Raw genomic sequence first — 17,461 nt, 5'->3', positions numbered from 1 at the left:
TATTACTCTCACATTCTCCTTTCTGTTTCTAATGGGCATATTTCATTGCTGACATTGTTTGATTGTCGAAAAACATGCTAACCAGGAGGATACTAAGAGCAGATACATGGACAGTGCTGGTGGAAAGTAACTCTAAGCAATGTTGCAATTTGTATTTAAGGGATTCACGTTTTTGCACGCTTTATCAGAACTCATTGCCCCAGCACGAGAATATGCATTCATATGGTCCACAAGACCACGCATATAACGCTGACAAAATTAATGAACTTCAGTAGTAACGCTGTTACAACTAAGACATTGATTACATCTCTATTATGGTTAAGATACCCTTATGTTGAAGCATTAATCGAGGTTGGCGTCTAAAGAAAATTATATCTCACAAAACTGACGATCAAGATTAATAAATATATAACATAATTTTTATTAATCAAACATTATTTTAATATTGTAACAATCATGACAAAAATTACTATTTGAAGATATGAGAGATCCAGCCTCTTATTTTTTCTTTTAACCGTAGGAGCATGCTTATTCACATTGATTTTGGACTAACAATGGATCAACTCTTGTTTTAATGATAAATCAAATTTCAAGACCATGATAATCCACTCGACAAAATCATACACAAAGTGAAAAATACAACATAGAAGTGGGGCTATTTTGTTTGCAGATTTGTTCTGAGTGTTGTTTGCAAATTGCAATTGCAGCAAAACATTTCTGCCTCGTACCACTACCTACGAACTGATCCACCTGCGTTCAAAATCTGTTGCTCCATCTACAATCAGTAGAAAGATAAAAAGGTAATAAATATTAATTAACAGCTTCTCATGATTTTACAGAAAACATGCACTGGAGAAGATCCTCATCCCCTTACCCTGAAGAGAGTTTCAAGCCTGTCTTTCACCAAGGAGTACTCATGTTTCACTTGTTGCAAGTTTTTAAGACACCTGAACACCAAGCATTTTTTTTCTATCAGAATATCGAAAATTTTCTTTTAGGACAAAAAAAAAAAATGAAACCATAGAAACAACTATGAAACACGAAATTTTGCAAGATTTTGAAACGGAATTGTGATGAACGTTACCCTTCAACGTTTTGCTCCTCACAAGAGTTTCTAAAGGAAATGCAGACTCTGTGAATTCTATGTGCTCCAATGCTGCATTTCCAAAATAACTTACTTTATCAAACTTATGATAGTCGTACTTTATCAAACTTATGAATCTTATGATAGTTGCAAAAATATACAGTGAGGTAAGACAAAAAATGCAAAGTATTATTAAGAATCTAGTTATAATTCTAACTCAATCATACAAAATGAATTTATAAGTGAAGGTGATCCTAGTTATGTACATTATTATGGTCATCTTACAAGTCGATCCGGAATGTCCAACAAATATCCGGAACAAGCTCTAACAAAGATGAAGTTCAACTATGCTACATGTCCTTATTAGCACCAATGTAAGAAAGCAAGGCCATCATTCCCATCATAATTTTTTGAGATGGATTCTATATTAAGTTTAGTTATAAAGAATTAATTACCTGGAGCTGCTACCCTTCAACTGGTGAACATGAGCATCCAAACTTTTGAAATCAACGCTTGGCTGGCCTCTGTTAGAGATCATTGAATCAACATTGAAATGTGGAGTTTGGAAAGAGTTTCTCAAAGACACATGATTCCATGGCCTAAAGATGTATAATAAAAGAGGAAATTTTAGTGCCCTTACAATGCTTTTGTGAGTTCATTAAGAAGCCTATCCGCGTCTTCAAAAAAGAGAGTGACCACTTCAACAACAAAACCTGGGTTATTTTCATCTTCAAGTTGCTGAAGCTGGTTAAATTGTTCATCCAGAAAGCCCTTTTTTAAGGACAACAAAGACATCACCAGAGTGAGAGAACAACATATAACAAGGCAAAGCAGAAATCACATGACCCATATCCAAAGAAAATAAACATAATTCATGAAACTTGCCTTCCCTTTGTAATGTAATATGGCAGTTGTATAGCATGCTTACTCAACTTACCTCATGGAATAGGGAAGCAGTATAATCAATAAGTTGTCTCTGCAGCTCAACTATGCCATCCATATTGAACGTTCCGTAAACTCAATTACAAAAATTATAAAAGTAATTAGAAATAACATAATAATCAAACATTATATTATAACTCCATATTAAAAAGTAAAATAGCAAATTACATTAAAAATAAAATGTCAGAGTCGCAGTGAACTCGCGGAGGAGAAGAGTGGTTCGCACACGGAGTAGAAGAGTGATTGAAGAATGCTTCACTGCTTCGCCGGAGAAGACAAAGAGGAGATCCAGGTTTCGTAACGCCGGGAGACTCAAATGTCAACTCAAACTCTCTTATCACTCCTAACCAAAATCAAAACGGGCCGTTTAATTTATTTTGAAAAAGAAAATCAAAATTGTAATCTTTTAAAATCAGACACATCTCGCCAAATCACGCCAGATCACTAAAATTATTATAAAATTACTTTTTTTTTATAAAAAAAATTATAAAGATTATCGCAACAAAGATTAAACCTATATGTATATGTTTGTAACTACGTATATATATACAAACATACGTAAAGTGTCATTTTCTATTCTTTAATTTTTTATGAAAGAGGTTTAAGATTTGAGAATTGAGAGTTACAGTTTGGAGAAGATATCTGTCTAAGATGGATTATTCTTTGCGTTATATATCTTTCCTACCATGGCCGCAATATGTATAGTTTTCCCACATGAGAATATCCAAATCAATGGTTTTTTCATAAGCGACAAATTAGAAAGAAGAGTAAATGATAATCCAGCTTTTTAAAGTTTATGTTGTGTATTTTTGGTTTCTGAAAGTTTAATTATGTATAAAATAATCAATCAAGTTTTAAAAATATGAATGAGTTAATCATTGTATTAAGAAAAAATCTGACGCATTAAGTGGACATGTTGAATTAATAATTTTATTATAATGTAGTTTTTATTTATTTATTTTTATTTTTATGTTAGTGATGAATATATGAAATACATATTGTGCATTGATTTGAATGTGAAGTGCTACATTATTTTTCATCTAAAAAAGGGAGTGTTTATCATTACATTTACAGGTATCAACGAAAGAGGGAACAAGTAAGACAACAGCCACGCGTTTGTTCCCTACGAAAATAATGATTATGATGTGAATCTTGTAATCAATTTTCGACGGTTAGTATAATCTCATAATTCGGATTTCTTGTCAGTTTCGATTTATACATATATATACATTGAATCGTTCCATTTCATTATTTTAATTAATGCTTTGGAACAAACTCAATTTCCATTACTTTCTTGTATTTAGTTCTAATTCACTTATAAAGTGCTCAGCATTCGTTTAAGAGAAAAGAATGTTCAAATAGAATTTTTCTTCTATGTATGACTCCAACTTTATATTTACAAGCATTTTATGTTGGATGCTTAATATAAATAATATTGGTCTCATATAAGAATAATTATATATTCAAAACATGTAAAATTATGTTAAATTAAGGTGATTTGTAAAAATTATTTAAATAATTAAGAATAATCATTAAAAATATTTTATATGTTAAATTGAATTAATGAAATAAGTATTAAATAATTTTCAAATAAACGAAATCTCTCTTATTATTTTGTTTGCAATCAAGATTATAGTAAAATAAGATTTATTTATAGATTTTGATTTGCTACTGCTGGGTGCGATGATTGCGTTGATTTTTTTTTTATTTTTAAATTAATCAGTTTCGATCATTCTTCATTTTCTTTTTATTTCGGTTATTATTTATCGCTGGTTTCAATTTGTTATAAGCTTGTTTAATACAAATTAAGAATTCAATTGGTTTTAAACTGATATATTAATTACATAATAATATTATGTTGAATGTTTGATGTATGTTTGTATTATTGTGATAATCAATGTATCATACTCGTTAGTTTTTTTAGCGATGAAAATGGTTGATTCTTGTATGTTTACAAATGAAAATGAACATCTGAATTTGTTTTTTCAGTTTTATAATATTTATTTTTCATAAAAATTGCAATTATAAAATATGGTAACATCCAATTTTAGTTTTTAAATTCAAATACTGAAAAAGTTTTCATGAGATTAATTAATTGAACAAGTCATCAAGAAATTATTGAGTAGTTAAAATTTTATCTAAAGATAAAATGTTAATGTATTATTGATATCTTGAAATGAGATTTATTTGTATTTGAATTTAATTTTATTTACTATATTTTGAGACTTATATAAGTGTATTTTGTTTATTGTTCTCAATTTAGTAATAAATGATCTTGTGAATATTACTACTAATGTCGATTTTAATCATGTATTAAACGGCTCAGACTTCAAGTCTTGAAAAGATAATGTCTTGATAGTTTTTGGAGTAATGAATCTCGACCTTGTGTTAATAATAGATTCTCTCCCACTTCTTATGGATAAGGGTACCTCTAAAAACAAGAGGGAAATATAAATGTGGGAGAAGTCAAATCTCATGAGTTTAATGATCATGAAGAAGGTCATTTTGGAAGCATTTTGGGGTATGATATCTGACATAAATACAACTAAGGAGTTTCTTGTAAAAATTAAAAAGAGGTTTGTTAAGAATGAAAAGTCTAAGATAGGTACACTCTTAGCAAACCTAATTTCAATGAAGTATATGAGTAAGAGAAACATCATGCTATTGATCAAGTAACTATGAAGTCCACATCAGGCTATATATAGATGCTAGTTGGAGGTGTTATTTCATGGAAAAGTGCTAAACAATCTCTTATAGGCTCTTTTACCATGACAATTGAGTTCATAGCATGTTTTGAGGCATCTAATCATGAAATTTGGTTGCGAAGTTTTGTCACGGGACTACATGTAGCGGATGACATAGAAAGACTACTTAAGTTATTTTGTGACAACAAATTATTAGCTCTATTTTCAACAACAACAGAAGTTCAATGAAGTTTAAACACATAAACATCAAGTTCCTAGTAATTAAAGAAAGTGTTCAAAGTAAAAAAGTTGTCCATAAAACATATTAATACAAACTGTATGGTTGTGAATCCGCTTACTAAAGGATTACCACTCGAAATGTTTTGTGAGCACACTGCTCATGTCTTTAAGTGATGTTTAGTTTTAATGGGAGTTTGTAATTTTTGAATGTGTATGACATAAACATATTAATATAATTTTTGAATGTTTTGTAATTTTTCAATATATGTATGGTTCAAGTATTTTTTCTACATAAATAAAGTTTAGATGTATTGAAACTATGATTTTGTTATGGTTTGTCTCACTAAGATTTAAGGAGGATTTATTGGAATTAGACATGTTGGCATCATATTATGTGAACATTTCATACTACACATCCAACTCATGTTATTCATTTACATCAACATATGTGACCATTGGTAGGTTTAGTTACGATAATTGTAACAAAGACTACTTTGATTCTATGTTGGTATGATTGATGGACCAGATTGATAACAGATACATTTGATAATTATATAATTATAAGGTTACACGTATAATACAATTGAGATTGTTGGATCCTTAATCCAATGTTGGTGAATAATTGTATATTGAGGACATATAATGTTATATCAAAATAAAGTGATCTAATGACATATAAATTATGTGGGTAATTATTTATTTGAAAGGATATAAAACATTTAATGTATAGTAACTAAAGAATCATTCTATTTTGTGATGAATAAAAATAGAAATATCAAAAGATAATTGTATGATTATCTATAAATAAGTTAAGTTTTTAAGTTACTAAATTATTTTCTTTTCTAAAATCTTATTATTTGAAGGAGACAGAAATATAACTAAAAGGTTATCTTAAGAGAATATGTGTTGACTTGAAAGATTAAACTATACTGCTCACTTATCATCATCAATTTATATACACTACTTATAATTAATTTTTAAGGATTAACATGATAGATTTTAAATTATATTGATGAAGACTTAAACTTAGTTTTAACGTTAAAATTTGTATAAGTTAAAAACTGCACCAAAAATTTTCGATTACCTAGTACACGATCTCTGGTCTGGTCAGTGTGTAGTAAGTGGCAAGCAGAGGCAGTAGAGCAAGGCATAGCAGCAACAGCAAATTTGTGGATTTTCTTCTTGAATCAAGTAGCCGAAAGTGGGTTTGGTGGCACATCACAAACTGTATATGCTGGTGAATAATTGGAGGTATAAAACTGTGAAGGGACCACCCTTACTTGTCTTCCACCTTTTCAAATCCAACCATTCACATCTGTCGAGCTATTATTTGCTACATTTCTGCACTTAATGCCCAAAGAGTACAAAGGTGTAGGATGTCCGAGAATCCAAAGCCACCCCACCCATCAAATGAAACCCATCATAAATTTTATTAATAAAATCACATGACTCAATTTCGCATTCATCTGTCACTTTGCCTGTTTCTCCCAAAAGTAACTCCACATAGCAAAGTAAAAAACATTAATTTTTTTGGCAATGCATCTGACCAATAGTGAGATGCATATTGGGTAGTATATATTTAAAGAGTAAATGAGTAATGATATGGGAACACCTCTCTACTTTAAACATCTTATTGACACTTATTATTATTATTATTATTTTTATCACACTCTATAATTTATTATATTTATATCCATATTTCTTTTTTCTATCTCATTTGGTTCCAAGTGTTATTTAAATTTGGAGTGTGCACCAAAAAGTTTTAATATTGGATAGCATATCCGTACAATAACGAGTTATTGCTATACTATTTTTTACCTTTCTATTTTTAATATTTGGTTTGGAAGCAATTATTGAGGAGGCAGCTCCTTCGAAAATGGTTTGTTTTTCTTTGAATCCCAGTGGCATAATTTTGTGGACACCATGTCTGATGAACCACTCATTTGATACACGTAATGTGTGGCTGGGATGCAGGACTCTTCACTCCACCTTGCCTTGTTCGGTCCCTCAAAGGCTCGATCCCCAAAAATGTGCAGTTCACCACAACTAGTTATAAGCGCACTGAATGCCTAGCCTAACTAGTTTTTTTTTTTTATTATTTTTTTTATTACATGTTTTTCATTTAAACTAAAAACATCTACAATATGGTAAGACTAACTTTCTAGGATTTTATCTTCAATTAAAATTCCAACCCGAGATGATATCATTTTTAAATTGAACTACCCAACTATTCAATCATTGCCTTTTGGTAAAGAATGATTTTGTTTTCAACTAGTATTATTGTTAACATAAGAGCAGCCTGTTACCTGCAATGTTGGAAAGTGTTGAACTAAGGCATCTTCCAGGCGAACAAATTCGGGCAGTCTCACTTTTTTCAACTATTAACTATTGCTTAACATTATTAGAAAGAAAAGATTAAATAAATTTCCCCTCTTTTTATTTACATTATTCTATTTCGCCTCTCATTTTCATAAACTAGTTGAAAGAACTTATGAAAATAAGTCTTAAGCTACTTAAATAAGCTTTATACGAGACAAGTTTAATCAAACTAACTATAAGCTAGTCTGAGTAACTTATGAAAGAAGCATTATTTCACAGTACCTTGTAAAATAATTGCTGACATTAAATTTTTTAGATATATGTCATGCCATTACTAAGTGATGATAATAAATTTTTTAAAAAATTTCAAAATTCATAAAGACTTGAGAAACAAATTTATTTTTGAAAGCCTGTAATTTTATTTTATTTATATGATTAACGAATATTTAAAGACCAGCAAACTATGACACCTTATTGGGTGAACCTTTCGGGTAGGTCCACTCTACACTTCGAAATACCACGCAATGGCATTTCCCGGATTCTCTAATCTTTAACTGTATATCATTATGCCATATTTTAGCACCAAACAAATAACACTTTTTAATTTTTTTTTTCCTTTTTCGGAAAGTCAATTGAATATGAAAAACTCTTCTATTTTATTGGATGATAATATACTAGTTATAAGTATTCCGCTCTCATGTCATCAAGGAGACAAGAATGCAACAGTAAATAGCCTTATTTTGAAGTTCATACTATTTTTAATATCAAGATACTATTTTCCAAAGGACAAATGAATCTCTTGAATTCAGCAAGAGTGTCACGAGAAATATAAATAATTCTGCATGAATGAGAACAAAAGAGAGCAGTGTAAAGCAAACATGCTACCTGCCCCCTCCCCCCTTCCTCTTTGACCTGTTCCCTTTGCCTCCAAAGCAATGAACTATGAAGAAAAAAATATAATACACACATAAAAAGAACCCGCCCAGAACCCACACAAATAATTTGTAGTCACGAATTTCAATATACATCATTTACATGAAAGTTAGAAGGTCAGAAGAATCACTGGACTGGGAAGGAATATTGAGAGTGAAGAACATTAAATTCCTTGAATCAATGGTCAGTATCATTTAGCTTGTTGCAAGGAAATCACCTGCATTTGTCAATTAATTTCCTTTACAGCACCAATTTACAGCAATTCAAAGAGGGAGGCAAGCATAAATAAAATAGTCATCAACCTGCAATACAAGCATTTTTTAGTTTTAAGAAAAATAAAAATGAAACAGACAATATGACCAAAAATGAAAACTATTTTCAATGTTGTATGTTTTTTTATACACATCTTCGAGTGCTACACACACACAAAGCAAATATAGCAAAGCTAAATGTCATTGAAATCAAAAGGTAACTGCTTCAGATTCATACCTTCCTCAGAGAAGTCAAATACATCACCAAGCATGTCATCATTATCACCATCTTCATCAGATTTCTCCCTGCCACAGGGACTGCTACAATCCACATCAGTAATAACTTCTGTTGATTCATGACAGTCAACTGATGCTTTACAATAACCTTCTTGAAAAAATTGCTCAAAGTCTGGTGAATCACGTATTGACTCCTCACAATTAACGTTCATATTCAAATCAGAGCCACTAAAACTTGAATTGAAACTGTCACTGGCTTTTTCATGTTTTGATGATTTAATAACCTTTGCAGTTATACTATCAGCAAAATTTGATGCACCTGCTGAAACATCATTTATGTCAACAGTTTTCACTTTTGGGGCTTAAAAGAGGTGAGCCAACACAGCTGACTCTATTCTTGCAACTAATCTCATTCATAGAAAAGTTATCAAGAAAAAATTTCTGACAAGTCTGAGATAATAATAGTCAAGAACAATGGAGTTAAATAGTTCACTAAAAATTACTACCTCAAGTCCTTTATATAAGAAACGAATCAGCACATATTTTTGGTCCTTATTATAATAAACATGACACATTTTCATATGTATTAATTGCTAATTTCCTTTTACACCTTTAATTTATTGTCAAGTCTATTAATGAGACACCACTCATCCCCATGCAATGATGCAAGTGAATATTAACAATATCCCTTAAATTATGAGTAGTATTATTAAATATAACCACCATTCAAACCAGTTAAGTCTAAGGGTATCTTTAGAATAAAATTTAAATTCATGACATTATTAATTAAAATTAACTAACTTAACTATGTTCTTTAGTCTCAATGAATTGGTTATTTGTTTCCTATGTAAAGTATAAAAGAAGATTTCACACTTAATTGCTCATCTTACCAACATATGCCTTTTCGGCTAAGCTAGGTACCATCAACTTTGAATGGGAAATTGCAGAATCTTCTGACAACTTCTCTTCAGTTCCATGTGAATCAGATGAAGAGCTAGAGCATCTTCCCATAACAATACCTCTGACAAAAATTACAGAATTTGTTAGCATGTGCCTGGACAGTTATAGAGATGTTTTCAAATTTCTATCACAAGAACAACATAGATCAAGCAACTCTCCAAATAAAAACTCAAACAAATGACAAGTATAACAATGATCCTAAACATTGCACTCAGTATAGACTCCATATATAAACCATGTAGAAGCAAATAGGAAAAATAGAATAAATAACAGCTTGAAACAAACAGGATGTAACAAACTCCCATGACTTCCTAATTATATTATTTAAATTTTAAACTTAAAATAAACTAATAAAGCATTTCCATGAAGAACTTAGAGAGTAATAGAGCTTCATCTTTAATGACATATAAATGAAACAAACTGATAGATACCCATTTCTTTGTTAGTTAATTAGTTAGGTTAGTTGGTTAAAGAAATATAGAAATAAGGCATGTTGACTATAAATAAGAGGGGAGGGAAGCGAGAGGTCATTCTGTCATTTGCGAGAAAACTGGGGTCTTTGGGCATTAGGAGATGCATACCCTCAAAGTTCTGCAAGTTAGGCAGTTTCATTTCTGCAAGTGGGTTGCTGCCTTTGCATTGAGAGGAGAATCCCTCCAATGGTGGTGTTCGTGGAAAGAGAGCAATTAGAAGGCTACATGGTTGACCTTTGAGAAGATTGTGCTCATTTGGTTCCAACCAGATCTTTGGGCTTGTCTTCGAGAGTTAGAGAAGGAAGAAAACAGAAGTGAAGATGAAGTTCTTGGGATCAAAAGCCAAGAAATGAATCAAGGCAGCAGAGAAAAAAAATGCTCGTTGAATCAAGAACAGCAACAAAAGAAGAATCGGAGGGAGAAAAGGGGGCTGGAGAAATGAGGAAAATGCTGGTGAACACACGGCCTTTACAAGAGCCACCAGTGTCATATTCAGTCATGGAAGGGAGTAAGTTATGCATGCTGGTCAACAAACTGACACTGCAGGAACTGCAACACTCAAATTTGATCAGAGGTGGATCTTTGAGTTGCAAGCAAGAGAAGAGTCAACAAAAATGTCTATGAAACTCAGAGTGGAAGGGCTAGATAGGACTACAAAATCTGGGTCAATCTTTTGACCTAATGCACCAAGCCCAAATTACTAAAGAAGAATGGGCCTTGAAGAAAAGTGTTGCATTTGACTCTAGGGCTAGCAATCAGCCAAGTTCAGCCGATAGAAGGACAGAAACAAGTTACATAGAACCTATAACCCTTGCCCACACTTTGGGTGTCAACCACAAAATAGGAAGCCATAATTGAAGCAATCCATCATGGCCTCTATCATTATGCTTCATGCAATGGAACCCTGGAGGAATTTTAATTTCTGGAACTACATACAGTTCACCTTGAGGACAAGGTGGAACTTTAGGGGAGGAGTATTGATAGATACCCATTGGTTAGTTGGTTAGTTACATTAGTTGGTTGAAGAACGAAGGCATGTTGACAATAAATAGCTATAAGGAAGGGATGAGAGAAATCATCTTGTCATTTGTGAGAGGATTGGGACCTTTGGCATTGGGTGGTGTAGACCCTTTAAGTTCTTCAAGTTAGGCAGTTGTCTTTCTGTAATTCTAATTCAGTTTCCATCACAAAGCTATAGCAACAAAAGAAGGAATGCTCAAAAGGGAAAGTTGTATCTCAACAAGAAATTGCAAGGGTTAAAGAAATGCAGGGCAGTAGAGAGTAAGGCCAGGTGCAAACTGTAAAAAACTAATCTTTGACAACTCAGAAAGAATAGACTCGAAGATATTCTTTAGTGTAGGACATCTGAGAGTCTGATATTTAAAATGAATGCATCTAGACTTGTTATTTCCTAAATGGATAGTTACTACAAGTTAATCTAGTGGACCAACCACGAAAAGACAGATAAAGTGATCATTACCTGTCACCCCAGGTAGACTGAATTCTATGGAAATGGTCGAAGATGGGCAACAGATCCTTCTGTTTTATTTCAATCTCATTAATGGGAATATTCTCTATTTCAATTTCTCCACTTGTACCAAGTTCACATAAATTCAGCTCTCCAGCTTCCAAAGGACTCATCACAAAGAAAGACACCTAAAGTTGAGGGAGAAAAATAGTTTGATCAAAAGAACAAAATAATGTTGAGAAAGGTTACAAGCAGGAATGTTCAGCACAGAAATCAAATGTTTACCTTAGACTCCTGCCAAATTGGTATCCGCCCAGAGTTTATATGTACCTCTGTATTTGAGAAGTGACATTGCTTATCAAGTTTTATAGAATTATTGCTCCGGACACTATTATCTTCATAATCTGAACTATCCAAGATCATTTCCGCAGCTTGCAGTCCATCAACAGTATTCCCCAATATGCGCACCTCTTTCTCTGGCCAATCATATCTCCTACAAACATCCCACCATTGAACAGGTTCGACCTTCACACGCAAATCTTCTTCTTGTATTTGTGCTGAAGGAACTAGGGTTGTTCTTGAAGCAGTTTCACTTGATTCTGCCACCAATGGTGGTAGTAGTTTATATTGAATTAAATGACCAGAAGGAGTATAAACTAATAAGTGCTCCATAGCATGAATTTTTGAGTGCGCATTGTGTGAATCATGAGGAATGGAACTGTGAAAGACAGCAGAAACAGCACCAGATGGAATTGAGACTTTTCCTGCTGCAGAAGATGCAGCATTACTAACCGTATTGAGCCATCCGGCATTATTATTTTTTATTCTGCTAACCACAGAAAGAACAACAGGAGGTGGAGGTGTCAGGCACAACTGCTGCTGGTTTACAGTGAAATGTGGAGTGAACCACCATGGTAGAGGAAAAATTGGCAACAGAGCAGGGCCATCCGTGTCCTGATTGTGCATCTTAAGAACTGTCTCACCACCAAAAGGGGCAAGAACAAAAATATGACAAGTTCCCTTGGAGGAAATGATGGCAACCCACTGACTGTAATGGCTAAAACAAATATCTTGTATTACCTGTATAATACACACAGTTAAACAAATCCTTCTCAAGCATATAAAACAGGGATTAATTTTGATATACTGTTATTTACATTATCATCTGAACATAAACTTCTAAATCAGTAAAAAACTTTGAACCTAAGAAGTTTAACTCTTTCAATGATGTGTCAACACATCATTAGATGATTTGGTCCACAAACATAAAAGGCCTTAAAGAAACACTGAGAATAGAAGCATACAGCAGATGTCATGCCACGGTGGAGCTTGTAAAGATGCACATGTGAACAGCTCCAATCACTGCTTTGAGAACCTGATCCATTCTTTGATGAGGATGGCATAATTCGAAATATATTGATGTTGTTGCCATGAATTGAGGCTGTAACTAAAAGTGTCCCACTTGGGTCAAAACATAACACAGATATTGGACTAGTATGGGCCCTAAATTGTGCCACAACAGCTCTAGAAACAAAATCCTTGACAACAACCTGCAATAAATCAGTCATACTAGTCATCATAATAAGCATACAAAATGATCACTTTCCATTTTCAACTGACATAGAACAATGATTAAGAGAAGTGGGAGGAAAGAGAAGAGACTACATCAAAATACTCGGTGCTATTAACTACCTTAGAAAATTCTTCTTCTATGGCTAAGCTGAACCAATAGATGATCTCATGCAAATTGTAATACAGATGCCAATATTACTTTAAGAAAGAAAATATCTAGTCAGGGCCCAGAACATTGCAAAAGAAACTCATATTTTAATGTGTTATCACCAAATAGAATACTCACCATCCCAGCTGTATCTGTTTCTGAAGAATTTGATGTAAATCGATTAACTTTCCAACTTGAGTTTGATGATACAGGAGAACTTGATCCATCAGGTATTAGATCTTGGTAATATTTAGACAATGTTTTGTATCCCATATCACTAAGATTGATCAGCCCTGCTGCCAAATGCTTGCTAGATTCCATGGCATATCGGGCTACCAGGCTTCCACCGCTGGGAGATGTTGATGGGCTGACAGCAGGAGGTGTAAGACTCTGAGGACTCAAGCGGCCTGTGTTTGATAACAATGGACTGTTTGAGGCATAAGCTAACCACCGTGGCCCTACAGCCATAGGACCATAGCCAATATTAACCCCAACCATTCCTTGTCCTCCCAACTGAGGTACAGGGTAAGTGAGAACACTGAATTTATTCTCAAGAGTAAGAGCATCAAAACAATATATCTGCCAGCAAAGTATAAATGAAGAGAACAAATTAGAATAAGCCATATTTTACCTATGGCAATAGCAAACTAAGTTGTTGTAAATCATAAAAAAAAATACACAAGTGCTCCATTAAGTGACAGGATAATCTATCATTATCCTGCAAACTTGCAATGTCACAAGAAATTGGTAAGACCTGCTCATAATCTTCCAAAAACAATAAACTCAGTTTCCTCAAAAATGTAACATGTGTTTTTCACATATAAAGTGCTAAACGCAAATTGAAAAAGTACTTGAGTCAAAATCTTACTTGAGTAGCAAGACCCACAGCCACTATTCGAGGACTGCATCTAACCATGTAGACAGTTGAACGGAATCTCAGAGCATGAACATAGGTATGTGACCTTAGTGAGTAAAACCGAACTGCTGTAGCTGAGCTGACAATATTTTCTGCTTGAGCTTCACTATGGCCATCTCTGACATTTAGCATTTTACCGGGGATCTTTGATTTATCACATGCAACAACCAAGAGTAAAGGATGTGATGCTCTAAATCCTTCACAGCTTTCAGATTTTGCTGGGACAGGCTGCATTTGTAAAAATGAAACTGGATCATCACGTTTTGAGGCAAGTTCCCTGACATTAGAAGCATCTTCGACATCAAGAACTTGAAATCCATTGGAATAACCGAGTAAGAGGACGTGCTTGACAGAAGTTGGACCAAGTTCTAGCCTGTCAAAGCAAGCCCAAAGCACCTGCTTGACAAATAAAGGGGTGTATAATTCTGACTCATTCGTCTATAAATAATAATAAGTTCACAGTGAAAAAACAATTACCAAGTTTGCCACAGCATAGATACATTTCTATCATTAAAATTGGGATCTGTAAACTATTTGGTAACGCCAAACCATAGAGAATGCTTCTTATAACTGACCCGTGTGTAGTTTTATTTTACATTCCAGTTTTACCGTATCCACAATTATGTGGCCTATTGGCATTTGTTTAACAACTCCATCAAACGTACCAATCTTATATTGTTCTACAATCATGAAAAATAAAATAAACAAATCACTATCTCTTTAGTTTGTTTTTGTTTTTTGGAGTTAACGAAATCGATAATTTTAATCAGAACATTCCATGCCTCTTTTACTTCGCCCGTACAAAACCAAAAAAAGAAAAAACGAAGACAGAAATAATAAATTGAGTCATAGTTATGTGGATTAAGTCCTTAACTTCAATCGACAATCCAGAATAAATGCAATTCAAATAATTGAGACAAAACACAAAAAAACATCAATAAACGGTTCATTTCGGGGATTGGGGACAGTATCCGAACAACTCGAATAGTATATGCGTAACGGCAACAGAAACCGAGCATTGGCAAGTTTTCGGAACTAAATTTTCCTCATCGATCAAAACTCAAGCACGTTTGACTTGTCATTTTTTTTAACAGCATTCACAAATCGTAATTTCACAAGGCAACAACTGAGAACTGTGGAATAGTAGCACTCACACAAAATGCTACCTGGTCCTTGCGGTCGTGTCCGTCGCCGGAGATAGAGGCGGCGGCGGAACGGACGCCGGAGGAGGCGGTCTTAATGCAAGACGATATAAACTTGAAGGAAGAAGGAACGAATCCATTGCTCTTGCTGCAACCGTTGTCCTTGCTCTGATTCTTCATAATAATCAACGAAACTGTTTTCCACGGGCCACCGGTGAGTCACCGGGAATTCCGTCGACGAGAGTCGCGGAACGCAGCCGATCGAATATAGCATAAGATTAAAAGGCGTCGGGATTCGCCGTACGCGGCGGCGGCGGCAGCGGCAAAGAGCTCCGGCGTTGCGCTTTAGTTGGTGGTGGTTTAGGAAAAAAATTTGACCTTAACGGACGAGACGGTTCTCTTCTCTCTCAAAAATTAGAGTTTAGACACAGCGCAACTCTGCTTCTGCTCGGTGCTAATCGCAATGCTTATTTCCCTTTTGCCACTTAGCTCCCACAACATTTTCCAAAATCTCCGATAAGTCCTCTCCTAATGTTTTCAAACTTCAACTTGGCTCCAAATTACCATCCACCCCTTGCGTCTTTCATTTTTAAACTTACCATCACGAGTATTAACTATTAAATATTAATGTACTTAATTTAATTATTTATATACTCATCGTTTCATCTTCCTTCAAGGAGTTTGGTGTGATGGGATCTGATACGAAAGACGATTTGGTTGGTAATTTGAATGCTTGGAAACAAATCATTGGTCGAGGGTATTTTAGACATTTCGCCTGTGGCCAACACGTGCAAGTCATGTGATGTTTTTGTATTACCTTATGGGAGCGTTATCGAGTTATGAGCAAGTTTGGGAGAGAATTCTGATACGCAAGTATGTAGGAATAGGAATGCCTTCACGAATTAAAAAAGAGTTATACAATATTCTCACGAAAAATAATTTTGCAAGAATTTGAATAATTTATATCTTTTATTTGCCATATCACTTACTGTATTACATTTTTTTTTCTTTTCATTTTTCTCTAATTTATAAAAATAGTATATAAATTGATTAACGAGTAGAATTTGTGATAAAAAAAATATAGTCCACACGGCATGTTGATTAGCAAACGACAAGGCAAGGGAATATCTTAAACTAGATGCGGAACCTAATTACAATATTTTTTATTGCCCTTCCAGCAGCAACTTGTTTACCAAGAAAATGACAATAATAATTGAGTCGTAATTGTAGGTAGAGTTAGAGTAGATGCAAATCCACCCTGTGAATTATTTTTCAATCAGTTTAACTTTTTAAAAAGTTTACGCATAATTGGAGAAGACAATGTTATGTATAGAATTGGCAATAGGTAACCTAAGCCCACGCAAATTCCCTTATCTCTGCCTTATGTTTTCATCACGAGGATACATTTATATATGATTCCTAAGTAATCATATAAAAGGGATTATCCCGTGCAGTGCTGTGCATTAAGTCCATGTACTAGTTTATAAATATCGTGACTTTGACAGTAATTCTTATAGATCCTTCTAGATTCTTTTTAATCTATAAGTTTACTTCTTTAAGCATCGAAAATAATTTTGTGATATTTTTTTTCTTCTTTTTTTTTGATAATTAATTGAAAAACTAAAATAGTTATTTTTGATTTTTTTTAAAATTATTATAATTTTTTTTAACTTCTCATTAAATTAAAAATATTTGTTCTCTAAAAGTAAAATCAAAGAAGTCCTACGTTTATGAATATTTTGCAAATAAACTTATTAGACATGTAATTTAATTATTGTTAATTTATAAATAAAATATTCCTTAATCCTTAAGGAAATTAACAAAAAAAAAAAAAATCTTGAAAAGTAGTAAAATTGAAAACTTATTGCACCGGAAACAATAGCAGTCAAGTGATGTTACTCATAGATACCAACAAATGGACTCCTATAGCCTTTACAAAAGACTTCAACTGTATATAATTCGCTTAACAAAAGGGATTCGCCTAGCTCCTACTTTAGATGGTAACAAAGTGTGTAACTCATTTGTTGCTCATTAACTATAGATGTTTTGTGCTAATGTAAATGTACCTATAACAAGTCATGTATGTATATAC

At 33.3% G+C, this 17,461-nt stretch overlaps 2 protein-coding genes across 6 annotated transcripts; both read right to left on the bottom strand.

Moving 5' to 3' along the window:
- Positions 1-397: 397 nt before the first annotated feature.
- LOC109795038 (histidine-containing phosphotransfer protein 1) lies at positions 398-2,491 on the bottom strand. Of its 2 annotated transcripts, XM_020354445.3 has the most exons (7): positions 2,195-2,459; positions 2,022-2,101; positions 1,725-1,855; positions 1,540-1,608; positions 1,085-1,156; positions 875-947; positions 398-775 (listed from the first exon to the last, which is right to left on the bottom strand). In XM_020354445.3, exons 2-7 carry the CDS (start codon positions 2,082-2,084, stop codon positions 731-733), a joined length of 453 nt encoding a protein of 150 aa, XP_020210034.1. In that variant the 5' UTR covers positions 2,085-2,101; positions 2,195-2,459; the 3' UTR covers positions 398-730. The 2 variants fall into 2 exon arrangements, with proteins under 2 accessions (XP_020210034.1, XP_082915907.1); XM_083059781.1 differs by lacking the exon at positions 1,085-1,156 and having other exon boundaries at positions 2,195-2,491.
- A 5,508-nt stretch (positions 2,492-7,999) lies between these two features.
- Positions 8,000-15,794, bottom strand: ATG18H (autophagy 18h-like protein). Of its 4 annotated transcripts, none has more exons than XM_020378365.3 (9): positions 15,382-15,794; positions 14,180-14,623; positions 13,450-13,890; positions 12,896-13,141; positions 11,877-12,671; positions 11,604-11,779; positions 9,581-9,711; positions 8,692-9,012; positions 8,000-8,504 (listed from the first exon to the last, which is right to left on the bottom strand). In XM_020378365.3, the coding sequence occupies exons 1-9, from the start codon at positions 15,547-15,549 to the stop codon at positions 8,500-8,502; spliced, it is 2,727 nt and encodes a 908-aa protein (XP_020233954.1). In that variant the 5' UTR covers positions 15,550-15,794; the 3' UTR covers positions 8,000-8,499. The 4 variants fall into 4 exon arrangements, with proteins under 4 accessions (XP_020233954.1, XP_082915906.1, XP_020233978.1 ...); XM_083059780.1 differs by having other exon boundaries at positions 14,180-14,626; positions 15,394-15,794; XM_020378389.3 differs by having other exon boundaries at positions 15,394-15,794.
- Between the last annotated feature and the right edge of the window lie 1,667 nt (positions 15,795-17,461).

Source organism: Cajanus cajan, chromosome 7 (genome assembly GCF_000230855.2).
Source record: "Cajanus cajan strain Asha chromosome 7, NIPB_CcT2T_4, whole genome shotgun sequence".
Classification (NCBI taxonomy): Eukaryota; Viridiplantae; Streptophyta; class Magnoliopsida; order Fabales; family Fabaceae; genus Cajanus; species Cajanus cajan.
Note: the sequence above shows the minus strand (reverse complement) of the source record. Positions and strands in the feature narration are given on the sequence as shown.

Excerpts from the sequence above, each read along its gene's own strand:
- LOC109795038 (XM_020354445.3), bottom strand. The coding sequence starts at position 2,084 with ATGGATGGCATAGTTGAGCTGCAGAGACAACTTATTGATTATACTGCT. Across the intron at positions 1,856-2,021 it reads CTGCTTCCCTATTCCATGAG|GGCTTTCTGGATGAACAATT; the intron begins GTAAGTTGAGTA and ends TCCTTAAAAAAG. Across the intron at positions 776-874 it reads GGCTTGAAACTCTCTTCAGG|ATGGAGCAACAGATTTTGAA; the intron begins GTAAGGGGATGA and ends TACTGATTGTAG.
- ATG18H (XM_020378365.3), bottom strand. The coding sequence starts at position 15,549 with ATGAAGAATCAGAGCAAGGACAACGGTTGCAGCAAGAGCAATGGATTC. Across the intron at positions 11,780-11,876 it reads CAATTTGGCAGGAGTCTAAG|GTGTCTTTCTTTGTGATGAG; the intron begins GTAAACATTTGA and ends CCTCAACTTTAG. Across the intron at positions 9,712-11,603 it reads CAGTCTACCTGGGGTGACAG|AGGTATTGTTATGGGAAGAT; the intron begins GTAATGATCACT and ends AATTTTTGTCAG.